The sequence below is a fragment of the Uloborus diversus genome, chromosome 1 (genome assembly GCF_026930045.1).
Source record: "Uloborus diversus isolate 005 chromosome 1, Udiv.v.3.1, whole genome shotgun sequence".
Lineage (NCBI taxonomy): Eukaryota > Metazoa > Arthropoda > Arachnida > Araneae > Uloboridae > Uloborus > Uloborus diversus.
In genome coordinates, this window is record NC_072731.1 from 229,000,108 (window position 1) to 229,018,027 (window position 17,920).

Consider the following 17,920-nt stretch of genomic DNA (forward strand, 5'->3'; position numbering starts at 1 on the left):
TAAAATAAATTGACTGTTTACTGGACGACAAACGATTTTGTTCCTCGAACTAGCTGTTTTTTTTTTTTCTTTTTCTGTATTTACACTAAGTAAAGCACCGCGCGTGATTCCGACATCCATTGCATTTTCATCGTAAGAGCTATAAGCGAGAATTAATAGTGCCTCCGAAATAGTGTCGAAATAAAATACAAAGCAATGAATAAAACTTTTATAAAATTTGTATACATAAAACTTTTTTACAAATTCAAACACAATTTTTTTTTTACAAATAAAGTTGCATAGGATTCTCAAAAAACAGAAATATCAAGAAAATATACGTGAAGAAAGAAGAAAAAAGTGAGAAAGGGAGAGGGGTAGCGAATATAAAAGGTGTACATGGTGTCAAGATGAAGTAGATGGGAGTTTAGATTGCAAAAGCTGCAACAAGTTTTTCGCTACAGGACAAAATTCATTTCTCCAAGCGACCTGATCTTCCGAAACGATTAATTCATCATTCTTTTCATTATCTGAAAAAGAAATTGGAAAAATTAAATGCAAAACAATTCTTTTCTTCGCTTTGGAAAATAAATCATTGAAATAAATGAATTTTGATAATTACGATTAAGGGGGAAAAAAAAAGACACAAGAGGGCTGATGGAATAAATCTGTACACCAGAGGAAAAGTGTCAAAAGTGTCAGCAATTTATGCATTGTTTACAAACAACTTTCATAGTTTTGACTGACAAAAGTAAAACCAAGTTGAAAAATAGGAATTAAATAGAGCTCCTAAAAAATCAATAGTTGCCAGTTACGATAGTTTACCTCTGGGGACATTAACACACACTTTTTTTTTGCAGAAATATATTTGTGATTTGGTAGTGTTCGTCAAAAAAAAAAAAAGACTGGAAGCCGTACAGTCTTCAGAACTTATTTTCGAAAGAAAAAATTCCGGATTCCCTTTAATATGCAAAAATTCACATAAAATGGAAAGAGCAGAGAAACAGAGTTTCCGTGAGCTTCCAAGTAAAGTAAGCACTGATTAAAGATAACAGTAGCGTAGCATATTGTAAATATACTGGCCACAAAGAAATGATGTAAATAAATGAACAAATAAAAGAAAATTAAAGTAATAGTAGTTTTAAAAAATGAAAATAAAAAGAATAAAACATCTAGCTCCTGGCATTCATTTGAATTTTGACGTCTTGAATTCAAATTATGCTTCTCACAATCGAATTGCAATAGGACCTACTCTTTGGGTTTCTTGTTTCTACAAAAGGGATGGAAATAGAAGAGACTCGCACCCGTCGAATTATGGCTGCTGATTTTGTGGATTAGGTAATACGAGGTACACCCACAAAACAAGGTAATGGTAATTAGTATGCGGTAATAAAGATATGGTTATTATGCTCAATTTGCACGTCTACACTTATCATAAAGATTATATCTGTACCTCAAAGTCGCAAGCCACATTATGATAATTTTACAACAGAGCTGAAAATATTTTTTTCTGGAGCATGCAAAAGATGGGACGCGCGCTCTTTTAAGGCTGATAAAAAATTGAAAAGGATTTTTTAAAAAAGAACTACGTTCACATGGTTCGATGCGGAATAGGCTTCTACATACAATGCACGAATAAACGGAAAATCGCATTTTTTTGGACTTACGTCCGCCTGGCTCTGAGGTACAGATATTTGCAGCGTATACCGTTACGTTACTTTTATTTTTTTGTCAATCTTAAATGATGGGAATTAATAATGTTTAAATTTTATATTTAGATGAAGTTTTGCTATTTGAGTTCCTCTGTATAGGTATTTTTCCTGAAAAAACGTGATTTCTTACCAAAAAAAAAAAAAAAAAAGCCTCCGTTTTTCAATGTAAAATCTTTAGCCTTGAATGAACGCAAAACGGTAAACGATTTGTAACAATGACGACGAAAACTAGTCTCTCTAAATAAATATTTAAAACAATGAGCTAGACTTATTCTCGTCGGCATGGTAATCTGAAAAATCAGAGGAATATCAAAGACGGTCAAGTGAGGGTAAATAGCAGTTTGTAATTGCTCAAAAAAAAAAAAAAAAAAAAAAAAAAAAGAAAAAAAAAAAAAAAAAGACCTGCTGTTGAACTGAGAATCATTGTTGAAACCATCAATCAATGTGGATTGATAGGTTGTAAGTCATTTCAAATTATTACTTTAAAACAACTCACAGATAACTTTGGAAAAGTCGGTGCATTAAAAAGTTTCTCATTTACACACAAACACTACATTTACACTTCACTTAAAATTAATTGATTTTTTTTTTCGTTTTTGAAGCCGGTTTTAGCTTTCGACACAAGGTTAAAATGATTTACACCTGTTTCAATTGAACCCAGCACAGTTTAACTTATCAGAAATGTGACCATAACAGTCAAACTTCTGGTTCGTTTTTCGTGGTAAATATCGAAAATCTTTTGCGTTTCATGTGTTTGTTCTCAGACTGAAAAGCTATTATTTTCACGACTGAGTTCTGCTTTTACCTCACTTATTGGGGGGGGGGGGGGGGGGGTAAGAGTAAGTACATGAGCCAGATTTTCTCCTTCTGTTGGACTCATTTCATCTATCAATTAATTTTTCCGTCGAGGTCCTCGAGTATTTCATGTAACCTGACACGCAATCCTGGAATAAATAACCTTCCAACAAGCTGCGTAACTGAAGTTTTAAACACCAATGGCCAAGTAAACGTACGATGCTTCCTATAATTAATACTAGCTGCGTTGCCTGTCTCTGCCCGGTCTACCTTGAAAATAAAAATTGCATCAAGTGACTTATTATGTTCAACAATCAGGCTTTTTTTTAAAAAAAAAAAAAAACATCATGCGAAATTTTCTTTCCAAACAGTGACGACAGATATTAAATTATTTTTAAGGAATTAAAATGAGAACAAAAGAAAGAAACGATGGATTTAAGAAGCATAACCATGGAAACACAAAATAAAATGGATGCATAAAGACGTTTTTTAGTCTAGAAACGTTATCCAATGGCGTTTATACGCGAAAAGAAGATACTGGCCGTCGCCACAATTGCTTCAGGTTGGCTACGATTCTGGTCCCAACTGTACATATTAGTTGAAAAAAAAAAAAAAAACACTCTGTATGAAAAACATTTTGAAAGTTTTATTTTGCCGCGCAGTGTCATTTTCTATCCCACCATTGCGAGGACATGTTGTTTTCCCCACGTTGAGTATACACTGGTAACAAAACAACTTACAGAATTCATTTGCTGCACTGCCAAGGCGCATGTTTTCACACATGAAACACTTATGGTGTAACAAATTAGAATTGAGCTCTTGGACTAGTTCTAAATTCTCATTAACTGTTCGATCCGGTGATGGTGCTGCCATCTATCGGTATATAAAATAATGGAGGCAAGGCACTTTGTATGCAGTCCTCGACATAAATACAGTTGTAGTCATTGTGACTCTTGAATAGAAATAGAAATAGAAATAGAAATTAGAATTGGCGATTGAACGAACATCAGTTTAGCCAGATAACCGAATCATTGAGAAGAGTTAAAAGGGAGGATGTGAAGACTCTCATTCGTAAAGCAAAGATCTTGAGTCATGTGATAGATTTCAAAACAAAGCATTGGAAGAAATCAGGTTTCTTTCGCTAGTTTCACGTAAAACGTGTCAACCATTCGTCGATGTTGAGTCACGTGCTTTGAGCTCTTTGCCCTAGCTTTTGCTTAGATAATAATAATTGGAGACTTGATCCCTCTATTTAATTCCTGCTCTAAGGTACCCACAAAAGTTATGAAAAGCTCCCCAGAATGAGGGTCCCTTTAAAAAGGAAAAAACCCCCCTCTAAAACACCCCTTAAATTTTCAGTGCAGGACTCTGCGCCCTGCTTGACTCTCAGTCTCATCTTGCAAGCTTCTAATAAATATAGCACATGTTTTCTAACTTATAAGTATAACTTTTTTTTAGTCGGAAACAAAATATTCCTTCACAGTAAACGTATTGAAGCGGGAACTGAATGAAACTGATTGGAGAGTATCATTGGTGAATTTAAAACAGCTAGTTGATAATATTGTATGACCAAACAGCAGCATTCCTGTATAAATATGACTTTAAGAAAAGGAGCACAGTTTATTTAAAAAAAAAAATACATTTCTGGAATATAAACAAACAAAAATGAAACCAGATTACCATTAATACAAAACTTTTTAGTTTAACTTACATATGGAAAAAGAAAGACATTTTATTAAATGCTGTAACTCCATTCTTGAAATAGGCACATTATCAGCATTGCTTCCTCCAAAATAGTTCCATAGAATTTGACACAACAGTGCTGACATCTTCCAGTCCCGATATCCACATAAATGCAATTTATGCAGAACTCTGAAAAAATCACAATTCAGTTATTTAAAAAAAAGTCTTTTAAATATAACATTTCTTACTGTTTAAATAGAGAAGAAATTAAGAGAAATACAGACTCTTCGGATAAATAAGACATATAAGTAACTACCAACTTACATACCTTGTGAGGCCTTGTTCTTCATAAAATATTTTACGTGAATCTGGGTCAAGTAAAATATTCATCATAATACCATAAGAAACAACATTAAACTCCTTATCATCTTCACTTAAAAGGTTGATAAATGCAGGTAGTACTAAAATTAAAAACGCGTATTAGACGTGCGTATGTAAGTCAAATAATACAAAATGGAGAAACAATCTTAAATCGAAAAAATAATCTGATCGAATTAAAAATAAATAAATAGTAACTCTCGAGTACAGATAAAAAGTTATTGCCCATTCTCAAAAGTTGCGACTTGACCACGCGAAGGGCTCCACTTTAAAAAAAGGCGAGGGGATGAGGAATGAGGATGGTCACCTTCCGGAGATTTCAATTGAGCTCGTGAACTTGCTATCTCGTTGATTTTTTTGATGTTAATTTGTATACCCAATTCGCATCCTTCTTCATTTAACACGGTTCAGAATGTATTGATTTTTTCTTCCCCTCATTCTTATCTCCTATTTTGATAAAAATTGTAGAAAATCTGAAGCGTGCCCAAATTAGTGGAAGGTTTTACCTAAGAAAATCGTCCAGTTGTACAGATGAACGCAATCAACTCTTGCCGCATCGCCGTGCTTCTCAACCTGTGATCCGTGTACCACTAGTGGTCCACGAGCAATTTTCATGTGATCCGGGAACAGCTAGTGAAAATTAATTTTTATGTACAGTTTTTAGAGTTGTAATTACACTTACTAAAGAAAACTTTTGGATTAATCTCATTTCTCCTAACATAATTATTGTGAAAGTATTATTTCTATCGTATGTGGTCATCTTCGAATTCGAAGGAATACCAAGTGATCCTCATTCAAGGACGGATCCAGACAGTTTTCAAGGAAGGAGCGATTGATATTTGAACTGACCTCTTACTACGTATCTGGTTTATACATACTTGCAGAGTGGGAAAAGGTGGGACACGGTATTTTTATACAAATTCGTTTTAGAACTTCTGTTTCGTAATAATTTCGGGAGAATATTTCGAAAAAACCTCCCAACTAACATCAGCGAAGGTCGTCCAAAATTGCGCTTTTTAAAATTTCAGTTTCAAAAAATTACCAGAGGATAGTCACTGAACCCATTCTTTCCCTTAACATTGCTAGAGATTTCTATAATTTTGTCTTTATAAATTGAATTTTTGCAAAATGCTTGGGGAAAGGCTTTCAGGCTTCTTATCCTCCTAACATCGTCAAAGAGTGTCTATAATTGCCTTTTCGAAACTTCAACTCCGAAAAGTTTCTGAGAGGGGGAGGGGGGAGATTCGAACTCTATTCCATTTCTTAACATCATCCAAAACAATCCACACTTGCATTTTAGAACTTCAATTCGGAAATACTGCCAATGGAGGGGCGATCGCCACCATCGCTCCTTACCTTGTATCTGTCCTTGTCCTCAGTAGTGAAAAGGTTGAGAATCACTACCGTGCCGTAGAGAAATACCTTGTCTTTTGACGGTAAGGAATCAACTGCGCGCACTGCCTCTAGGTGATCATACGGAAGTAGCATTCAGTGACAAAATTTCATTTTAAAACGGATGTTTTGCATAAAGATGGAAACACAGTAGCACAGTGGCAGAAAAGTGTAACCGGGTCTGATAGTAAACATGTCCAAGAATTTTTACAGGTTTGTGGATGCTTCGCAGAGGGCCAATCAACGTGCCCACAAGCAGGGGTGTAATACGCGTGGCCACGAAAAACGACGTCAGAATTGTAGTCGGAAAAGATCTTGATTGAGAGGAATCGGAGACGAGTTTAACAACTACTGAATTAAAACCCGGCTTCCAAACTCGGCTGAAGTTGCTGAAGTCCACGAGTGGTGCTTCATCACAATATGGAAATTTGGAGTCGGCACCACCGCTACAATGATGCCCGAGTGGTGCCCTCTCTCAAAGAGGAGAGCTTACACACGAAGTTGTACGTCTTCAATGGCCCACGAGTCACCGAAAGTGCACCTGAATAGTGGAATATAAATTGTTTGACGAATCATATTTCTGTCCTTATTAGAGTGACGCGCTTCGTCGAGTTGAATCTAAGCAGTTATCAAGTCTAGAAGCGGAGTTTTAAGCTGTTAAAGGATGCTTTTCATGATTTCTAAGGGGGGGGGGAGGGAATTTTTGTTCGATGAGCTTATATATTAATGAAAATTTTCAAAAATTGTATAACGCTAAAACACTGCCGTAATTCACCCGGGAGTAAGAAAATTGCTGAAAATGAATGCGAAGTATACACTTGGTTTACTCTTGGTAGCTTGGCGTAGCCTGCTGCAAAATACGGTAAAAGCACTTGTTTTTGTGGTTTTTTCAAGCCCGTCGTATTTGTGAAAGTTTAAGCTTTTCGAAATATATTTTGATTCAATTTTCAGTTATGTTCATATAAAATTCGCGAAATCACTGACATCTTTGTTTTTGTGAAAATTACGGCTCGTGAAAATAAGTGCTTTTGCAGTACTCATTACAGATTCTGTCTAACTTCTTTTGCTAAGAGGAAAGTTTTCAAGAAATCCAACTTTACAATAAATTCAAAGAAGTCAAAACTGTCCGATTCTTAGGAGCTTCTCAACCACACAAGAACTTGGACAAAATCTATAATGAATAAAGCCGCCTTAGGTACTTAAACTTCCATCCGACAACAGATTCTCCATACATCGTTTGGCACTGATAAAGAAAGCAATTGGTCTTAAAAACGGTTTGCCATTTCAAATTATTTTCTTTAATTATTTATTGAATTTGCGTCTATTTACATTACTTTTCCATTTTATTATATTCAAAATTAGCCTTTAAATAACCACTTCAAAAAATCCCTCTCTATACACGTTGTCTGTCGAACGTCTAATGAAGCATAGGCCTAAGGAGTTTCGACGATCTTTCGACAAAAAAAGCTTTGTTTGAATGATACACTTCAAGATACACTTCTTCTTCTTCTCCTTTACTTCAGAAATTGTTAGAAAGAGTGAGATCGGATATACATTTCTTTTATAGCACAATCTTTCTTCAATTTTTTTTTCCTTTTATCATTAACAGTTTCGAAATTGTTGAAACTTATTTTTGTTATTTGCAATATTTTTACTGCATAATTTTTATCTTTATCTTAAACAGTAGCGTCGCTATGGGAGGGGGTGGGGCAGACGATCCACGTCTGGTTTCACCTTTCTGGGGAATTACACCCAAAGTGGAATTGCAAGTTTAAAAAGAAATGAAGCTAAACTGAATTTTTGAGACTACAAATTTGAAATTTTTTCCGGGGAAAAACCCACGGACCCTCCACTTTTATTTGTCTTTCGTACATTATCCCAATCAAAGTTTCGTAATAACACAAATGTTGATGTTTCAGAAAATTGCATGAATTTCGTGTTTTCATAAAATTTTATTTTTATATTAATTGTTATAAATATTTTATTTTTTTTTCTTTTGCGTTCGTAGGGGATGGGAGTGACACCCCAAATTACCGTTGAGGTTATAAACCACACTAGGTGCGCTACTGTCTTTAAAAAAAAAAAAAAGACAGGGAGGGGGGAAAGATCGAAAAGTTTATCAAAAACCGTAGGTGTATCGCACAAGGTTCAGCATAAAAAAATTTTCCATGAAAATATTAAAACTGTGAACTGCATTAACCAGCTAGTGGTTACCAAGATGTAGCATTAAATATAATTTTTTAATCAAAACACAAATAGCTAAGATATTTACATGATTTGTCCAAAATAAACTTTCTCACTTCTGTTGACCGTGTAAGATTTTGTGAGATATTTGCTGCTTCGAGCCTGACTTCATATGCAAAATTTTCATCAAGAAGTGGAATGATTCCTAAAGACAGACAAAGAAAAAAAAACAAAGCTACCTTAAGATCTAAAATATTTTATTTACATTTTTTCTTAAAATCACAGATTAAAACATATTATTAAAAAAAAAAAACAAAAACATTATACTGCACAGTTGAAATTGTATTTTCTTAAGCTGAACAAAATGAAAACACATAACCAAAACATAAGTCATCTATTGACGAAACTTTTAGTGTGAATGTAATATCTGAATATGTTCAAAACTATTGAAAAAAGTCAGTCATTGTAGATTGATTCTTGTATGGCAATAAATTTTAGATAACAGGATTCTATGTGACCAAAAAGTTGACTCACTGCAGGTACTTGAAAATGCAATAAAAAAAATTCCACACACACAAAAAAAAAAAAAAAACCCAAAAGGTCTTACAGGTAGAATTTTTAGCCTACTTTTTATTAGGAGGAAAGCGAAATGATTCATTAGACATATTGGTTAAATGCAGGTTGCCCGTACCGGCAATAAACCTTTGCACCTACCTCTTGCGAGATGCAAAGCGAAATGCTAGTTCACTGACTAAAGGTATTGGTTAAGTGCAAGTTGAGATGTAAACTGGGGTTTCCGAAAAGCGCCTTTCCCCGTCATTAAACAGGTTCATTGCACTTCTTTTGTAAACGCGCCACTAAAGAACAAGAAACGTGAAATTCCTTTTACTTGCGTGGGGGAGCTGAACATCACCTTACTCATCTTTCTTCAAGTTTTTATATCAAGTTTCAACGAATAAAACAAAGAAATAGGGCTAATTCGCCCCCCCCCCCCACCCCCACCCAAAAGTTGACTCTCAAGGCAAGGACCTCGCCTAACTTCCTCCTAGGTCCGGCACTGTCAATAAAAGTTTGAAAAGGTAATAGAGACATTACCATTTAACGTTTCATCAAAAAATCATAAAATACTTACTTTCCGCTATATGAATGCACATTGGAGACTCAGGAGACAAAAAATAAGTAATATTATTAACCACAACAAGAAAGGAATATAGAGGAACAGTAGTATCACTGGTGATGCTTTCTGATGTGTACTTGCCTAAAAATAAGTAGAGTACATCATAGAATTTTTTTGCTCATTATTTTTTTTTCATTTTATGCTTGATTAATAACAGCTTGTAAGTAATGTAAGAAACTTTGTTAATAGACACGGATTTAGGCAATTTTTACTATCTAAACTAAAATACAAGCTAGAGTTCCTCGATGAAGATTTTCCAAACTTTCCATTTTGGAAATGAAATTTATTTTCCCTTCTTTTCAAAAACTACTAGTTTTTCTTTTTTCATTCACAGTAAATGGAAGAAGAGAGATGATGAAGCAACTAGCAGAAAACAATATTGTAGAGCAGGGACTGAAAGTAACACTTTTAGAATGAACAGTTCCCTCCTTGATCAGTGCTTATAACCAGCAAGCAGGTGTTAATTAATAAGATAGTGCAATTTCATGCAGTTAGTAATTATTTTCTTTATTACATAGTATAGCTTGACCACGAAAAGAAGGCGGATGACTTTGAAGCAAAAACATTATTTGTATCATTTGTAATAGGTTGTTTGCTATAATTTTGGAATAGATAGGATTAGCGAGACCATGCCTCTTACAATTCGGTGCTTTCTGGCAGATTCTACCTATTACAAATGATACAAACAATGTTTCGCTTCAGGTCATCCGCCTTCTTTCGTGGTCAAGCTTTAGCTATACCCGCACTGCGATGCCTGAGCTAAGAATTTGAAAGAAGTTAACACGAATCCCCACCCCCTCCCCCGGCTCCCTGTTCTGAAGTAAAAATCCTTTTCTTTAATTGAACTGCGAACACAACCTTTACCCGAAGTCCAAAGCCTTTTCCAAATCCCTATTTGAATAACGAAAACTGCTCTTCAAAGTCTCCACCCTTCGAAGAAAAAGAATTAAACTAGAAAAAAAAGCAGTGCAATTAAAAGAAAACAAAAATCCCACCTCTGACAGTAGAACCAAGAATTAAAATACTCATTTCACTTAGAATCCTGGTCACTCTCTAAGAAAAGAGAATTTGATTAAAATAGGCAAAATAGTTTGAACGAAACGAACATGCCATTCCTCCATAGAAGGAAAAAAAGCTCAAAATACACACTACAGTAAAAAAAAACAATAAAAAAAACCTTGCTCCTAACCCTTCCCTTCTGAATAAAAAAAGGTTAAAACGAGCATTAAAAAAAAATCGAAAATTCCGCTCTCTGTCTCTCTTGTCCCCCCCTCCCTCCATAGAAAAAGTAACTTTTCTACAATGCACATTCTGGAAAAAATATAAATTTTAAATAATTTATTAAAAATTTAAGGTTTTATTTTATCCATCAAATGAAGCAATTCATCTTTTGTAATGAATCAAAGTGTATTTAAGAAATATATAAGTATTGAACGTTATAAACTTTTTATGTTAAATTGAAAGTTATAAAATTATGTTTCCTATTTCCCTGAAGTTGACGCAAAAGAGTTCATTTCTGCAAGGATTAAGGAGATTATCAAAGAGAGCATTTGGAATCATTCAAGAGCTTTTTTTTTTATAATTTTTTTTTTAAATAAAACTACTATAATAACTTCAATCGTAACAAGTATTACCAATATATTTCAATAGATGCATAATCAAGTGATTTTCTTGGGCAAGATAGAGTCCTGCTTTTGGGCTCAAACACACATTTGCTAGTATGCAAAGTACCTATAAAGAAATTTCCCTACTTAATAAATTGTTCATTTAGAAAAATTTATCATTTTTTGAAATGTAGTTATTTCCTGTATCGCAAAACGTTTCAACGTCCAAAACAAAAAGTTTGTGCATAAATGTAAATAAAAATAAATAAATAAATAAACAAATAAAAAATTTAAAAATAATAAGTTGTGGATTATAATTGAAAACGATTTTTTTACACATAATTTAAAAGCAAGATTTTTCCAACAGTTATCGCAAGCATTTCTGTTGCCAATAGGATCAGTTAACATTTGAAATTCTGAAATGCACCAACTGGTAACATAAAAACCAAATTTTGAGGCTTTGTGTGAGTTGTGGTGGGGAAACTGTGGTCGAAGTGATAGCGACGGAGCATACGTGCCATTTACAGTAATAGCCATGGCACTATACGATGAGTATACTCAAGAGTTGTGGAGGAGTATATTCACAATGGTGGTCTTTTGTTTACTACTCAGCAAGAATTTCGCATTCGCCACCAGCTTAGCCGACATGATTCTGTTCGGCAAGCCAGATATTTTCATCGAACACTCTTATCAGAAAATCACTGGGCAGCTGCATATATATGTGCTAAACACTTTGGAGATTCCTGGATGGATGCTCCCACATGAGCCACATTTTCAGCGTTGCAATGGTCTGAGATCGGCCAGATGTTTTTGTTCTCAGAGCAATACCTATGGCTCTAAAATTTGAAACCCAAACATGATTTTTTTTCTATCTGGAGCACGATCCTGTCTACTGCTATCCATACATCCCACTTCCACCACCGTATCCCCAGAGATCCCCGCCACAACTCATACAGCACCCTCTCCAGATATGGGAGGTTGATGGGCTGTATGCTGTGTTATATGTATCTTTACAGAAAGTATTTTGTTTCTGAAATTTTTTATTTTTCTATTGAGGATAACAAACATTTGCTAGATCATGATTTTATCGTCATCAGTAAGACAATATTAACAGTAAAGATTTGGTATTTTGTTGATCTTAAGGGACTCCTGTTTCTATTTAGGGCAATTCGCCATTTCTCGTCAAACTGCTGTCAAACATAATTTAAACTTAAATTTTTACGTGGAATGATTTTCTTCTTCTTTTTACTTCCTTCTACAAAAAAAGAAGAATTGTATTCGCGAAAAAATTTTCACTCAAAAACCGCCCTTATTTCCATTTTTCTTACCCCCGAATGTATATTGAGTTTTTTTTTTCGACCCGACCACACGTGGATATATGCCTAGGAACATACAGACACCCGAAATATCCATTTTGACGAGCCCTGAGTTAATTACAACGAATTTTCTCGTGACGTCCGTATGTACGTATATGCGTATGTATCTCGCATTACTCAAAAACGGTATGTCCTAGAAAGTTGAAATTTGGTAGGTAGACTAATAGTGGGGTCTAGTTGTGCACATTCCCTTTTGGTTGCACTCGGATATTCCTAAGGGTTTTTTTTTTTTTTTTTTTTGCCCTTTTTTTGGGGGAAATCATTGTTAATTTCGATGTAAACTCAAGTTGTGTTATAATTTGTCGGACACTTGGCGATACATCGCCAGCCTTTTGGTAGCCAAGTTTTGTCGCCAACTTAGCGACAAAATTGGCGATTTTTTTAAAAAAGTTGGTTTTAATTGGGCCACTGTTGGTGATATTTAGAAAGTAAACTATTGAATCATATTAAAATTGCTAATAATGGGGAAATGACATTAAATTGGAGTAAAAGGAAGTCATGTGATGCACACATCAGTTCGTTTTTTAATGAGTTACTTGACGAATGTACAAAAATAGGAGTCAACTGAATCATAAATAAGCGAGATGTTAGGTCCCGAACCTTAGAATGGCTTTATTTGGCGTACTTACCTCATAAAAGAGTGTCCCTGAAGATGCAGTAAACAGTTAATATATATTATGCTAATTGGTTACTGCACGATTTCAGACACTATTTTGAACACAAAAAATATTTTCTAAATTTATCTAAAAAAATTAAAATCAAATTCAATGGCTGTCCTAAAAAATTTTGCTTCCTTAAGTAATATCAAATACTTTCGATTCGACATTTATCAAAGAATAATACAGCATCTAAAAACACTTTAACAAAAGAACTTAACTGTTTCACTTGATAACTACAATGAATTACAACTCATTTTAAAATAAATTATTCATGAGTTTTTCATTTTCATTGATTAAAAAACAGAATAGACAATCCATTACAAAATGGAAAAAAGCAAACAATTTTACAGTTGATCAGCTAGTTAAAAGTACATAGTATTGAAAATTTATATTAATAATTAAAATACCTTTGTAATAACTTCAAAAATGTCTCGGTACCAGTTCCTGTCGCCAGATTCATCAGATTTAATTAGTTCCGAAACATGTCCTTTGAACTAAAATCATTTAAAAAATAAAACAATAATTAACCAACAACACAACCAAATAACATGCTTACAGGTATGTTTCAATAACGTTACCTGAAGGTGCTTGCCGACATATTCTTCTAAAATGTCAATGAGTATTTTTTTGAAAGTTGGCATAGTAAAAAACAGTAGGGCAACATTTTCATTACTGGAGACAATATTTCCAACTATAAATGTAGCTTGCACAATTATGTCCTTAATAAAAAGAAATAAATGTTTAAAAATTTGAACTTAAACATTTTATGTACGTGAGGATGAATAGTACATGTTAAATAAACTAAACACGGCAGTTTTTTTTACCTAGACAGTCCTTGAATCTTCAAAATGAAAATAAAAATAATAAAGAGTGCACAAAGTGAGTGGTTTATGCGTGGTTATGTAATAAGAGCGTTTGAATCTAATTGATAGAAAAATAGTTACACTTTTCTTGAATAGTTTGCTTTTATTTATACATACAGTGTGATCGAAAAATGTGCGACAAATTTTGAAGGGATTAGTGAGGACGACAACAAGCAAGAATCATGGAAACATATGGTCCACATACAATGCTGACGGAGTACATTCATACAAAGCCAGAAACTGAAGGATGCGAAAAAGATCACAAATCAACAACCACAGAGGCGATTTGACACGACATTTCAGTTATTAATAAAGGTTTGAAGCAGTTGAAATTTGCCGCCTACAGCTGCATTACATGCGTCACAATGACAATGTAGTGGTAGATGAAAGCCTGAATGGATACTGGATAGTTTATTGCGACCGACAGTCAGTGCGTCATTGCGATGCATATAATAGCTGCAGGCCAAAAACTTCAACAACTGATTTAAACTTTTCTTAAAAGCTAATGTCGAGTAAAAGCGTCTATTTTTAATAAATTTGTGACCCGTTTCGCATCTGTCAATTTCTGACTTTGTGTGCATGTAGTGAGTCAGCATTGCGTTTGCAACTATATGTTTCTGATTAACTGGTTATCGTCCAGTCCGACTCCTTCAAACATAATTTTAATATCACCCTGTATACCTCATATCTTATTCACACATCGTTGGCAGTTAAAATTGTTGCAACTACTGTTGCAAATACTATTGTGAAGGCGACTTGGAACAAAAGTGAAGTATGAAACGATCCCCATGTTCTCTCAAGTACCAAGATGGAAATATCCTGTTTTAATCTGAAATACTTAACATACAAAAAATAAAAACGATTACCTATGTATTGAAAAGCTAAATGACAACTTTAGAAAACAGATAACAAAGAACAAATTCGCTAAATATTTGAATGCATGGGTTAGTTGACTCCCAGATTCATAGATTCAGCAGAGAAAAAGAACTTGTTTATTGTCTGTAATAGTGCCGTCCTTGATCGTTTACCTCTATAATTCGTTATGCATTGATTTTTCCCCTTAACGTGTCACTTTGCTTTTGATTTAAGTATAATTCAAGGTGTTAAATATAAGCTTGCCACAGAAACACACGAAAAATGGAAAAAAAAAATAATAATAAATAAATAAATAAAATAAATAAATAAATAAATAAATAAGTATCAATCAAAAGAGTATATTGAGACATTTTAAACGATAAAATAATTTGCCCTCGTCACCCTGTTATCGAGATACAAAGTCTTAAAGACTTTATATCTCGATAACAGGGTCTGCCAAAAATTTTAAAAAGCGTCAAACTTGAAGACTTGGCGAGAAATTGAAGGTACTAAGTTTCACCGTTTGCATGTGATAGGACATCCATCTGCAAAGCGTGTGAAAGGTAACTTCAGTAACTCATCGAAAATAGCGAAATTCGGCAACTTTTCCTAAAATTTCGGCAGACTTTTAGACCTCATGCTTTGATAACTAGGACTCAAGGGCCAATAAATTGTGTCCAGAAACATGTTTTGCTATGCTCTTTCAATTGCAATTTTTTCATTATTATACCATCGTATGCTTTTCAGGATAGAATTTTTATTTACAAATTCTGTATTTATTTTACTGAATTAAAGTTTCGAGAGAACTAAGCTCATAATAGAATTTAAGAGGCGATATGAATACTTCTATTAATAACAATAATAATAATAAGCACTTACAATGCAAAGCTTGTACGTCAGCAAAATTTGATTGAATGCGAGCAATAGATCTTCAGAGCATTCTACAACTGCATCACAGCCTCCTTCTCCATCTACTATTTTACTGTAAAAACATTCGAATACTCAAATTAGTAATTCGAGCATTTAGTTTTAGTACAATTAAATTTGTATGAAAAGTCATACTAGTCATATGAAGATTGAAATCTCAAGCTAAGTTAAAAATTTCTGGTAGTTAGAATCTATCCTTAACAGAAAAGATATATTAAAACAGTTCTATTCATGCAAGTATATTATAAATGAAAAATAAAAATGGATATTCCATAGTCAGAAAATGTCCTCAAATTTATATGAAAAATTTTCTTTTATTTCTTCATTAAAACGGAAAGAAAAATATACGGATAACTAAAAAAGTGCGTGCATTTAAGGAGAAAGATAAAGAAGAAAACTAACTGTTAATCGTTACTAAATGCGTGTAGTCTTTCGCATAAATATAGCAAAATTATTTTTCAAACTTATATTTTCCGAGCGAACTATTTCCCGTACACTAAATAAGAAAGCCATACAGAGATTTTCAAAGATAAAATATAATAGTTTCAAAAAGAATTAAGTCAAACAATTTAGATAAAAAGATCTCCATTACCTGAGCAATCTGACTGTTATCTGGACAATTTCCGGCACATCACTAGAATATTTCAACACTTTTAAAATTTCCACTGTGTTTGCTGGAATAATCAAAATGTTCCATGCCTCTTTGTTACAAGATATAAAATGTAGAGCAGAAACAATCTGAAGATAAGAGTTCAGACATGTACGAAAAGCTAAGATGTTAGAGAAAATTCAACTGTTTGCGAAAAAGTTCACTGCTCAAAACAATTAAAGGATATTGTAAACATTGTACAAAAAATGGTATTAGCAAATATATTTTTGCATAGAATTTAAGAAGGGAGTCCCAAATACAAATTCCTCTCAATTTCAAACATCGCAGTATGCAAATTTTGAGTCTGACGTCAAAGACGACGTTTTAATGGCAGCGAATGAGATTTCGCTCTAAACTTATTGCAAGACAAAACAGAAAAGAATGATCGACATTCAGTAAGCGCGTTGTTTCGATGAGTGTGATGTCGCAACGAAGTCATTTAAAGGAATCAGAAGCTTCTAGGGTTGGTTGGCAGGTGAGAGGGGAGCCAAACACAAGCCGAGGCAGCATAAGCTATTGGAGTTTCGCAAAGTGCGATTTCTAGGATATGGAAACGTTTTATAGAGATTAGAAGAAATCTTGCCGAAGATCAGGACAAGGTCGCAGATGGTCAACAACGCTCAATGAAGACCGTTATTTAGCTTTAACGGCTCGGAGGCACCGAAGTACGAATGCCACTCCACTACAACGACACCTTCGCTCGGGTACTGGCACCACAATTTTGACACAAATTGTCCGAAATTGCCTTCTTGCTGTAGGGTTGTATGCTCGTCGACCAATGGTGTGTGTCACATTAGCTGCGAGGCATTGTCGCTTTGCAGGGAGTGGGTAACAGAGCATGTGAATTGGAGAAGAAATGAATAGAGTAATATTTTCTCTGACGAGTCCCGTTCTTGTCTTCATACTGATAATGTCGTATTTTCATCTTGAGGGAGCGTGGCACTAGAAACAATCTAGCGTTCGTGCCCGAAAGTCTCAGATTTGGTGGTGGTGGTGCGATGGTATATGCTGGCATCTCCATTATCTGCATGTCATTCCAAATGGAACTCTTACCGGTTTCGAAGTGTGGATGAGATCCTCAGACCTATTGTAGTTCCTTACTCTGCAGCAATTGTAGATGACTTCATGTTAATGTACAACAATTGAAGACCACATCGTTCTAACCTGGTGAATGATTTCTTTTCGAGGAAGAAATCATACGAATGGAATGGCCAGCATATTCTCCAGATATGAACCCAATAGAGTATGTTTCGGACATTCTAGGCAACGAGTTTCTGGACGCCTACCACCTCCACAAACTTTCCAAGAACTGAAAAGAGCTCTTCAGGAGGAGTGAGGCAGAATATCCTAGCCCCTCATTAATAACCTCATTGATTCCACGCCTCAGAGGTGTTTTACATTGCTCGCCGTCCGGGGTTACCATTCCCGTTACTAAAAGCGATTTTCTTTTAAGGAAACCCTCTTTTTTATATGTTTTTCTCATATGCATAAAGTGCGTTTTTTTACCTTTTGTACCCAAAAGTATAAAAAAAAGTATTTTTTCTGTCAAACAAATGTATTTTTTGTCTCAGCTAGTTCACTACGTCTATCAATAATGTTTCAATCATCTAAAAATTTCTCCAGGTGCAAGATCAATCGAAAACCTCAACATCCTTTCATTGTTTTGAGCAGTGTATATGGACAGACGCGT

At 34.4% G+C, this 17,920-nt stretch overlaps 1 protein-coding gene across 1 annotated transcript in view; it reads right to left on the reverse strand.

Moving 5' to 3' along the window:
* Positions 1-297: 297 nt before the first annotated feature.
* LOC129219114 (armadillo repeat-containing protein 2-like) overlaps positions 298-17,920 on the reverse strand; it is a 50,450-nt gene continuing 32,827 nt past the window's right edge. Inside the window, exons 5-14 of the mRNA XM_054853436.1 lie at positions 16,174-16,319; positions 15,534-15,636; positions 13,515-13,655; positions 13,344-13,430; positions 10,932-11,028; positions 9,253-9,378; positions 8,209-8,325; positions 4,495-4,627; positions 4,195-4,355; positions 298-506 (exon numbers count right to left, since the gene is read on the reverse strand). Coding sequence (XP_054709411.1) covers positions 382-506; positions 4,195-4,355; positions 4,495-4,627; positions 8,209-8,325; positions 9,253-9,378; positions 10,932-11,028; positions 13,344-13,430; positions 13,515-13,655; positions 15,534-15,636; positions 16,174-16,319 — 1,236 coding nt within the window. The 3' untranslated portion in view covers positions 298-381. The remainder of the gene's footprint in view (positions 507-4,194; positions 4,356-4,494; positions 4,628-8,208; positions 8,326-9,252; positions 9,379-10,931; positions 11,029-13,343; positions 13,431-13,514; positions 13,656-15,533; positions 15,637-16,173; positions 16,320-17,920) is intronic.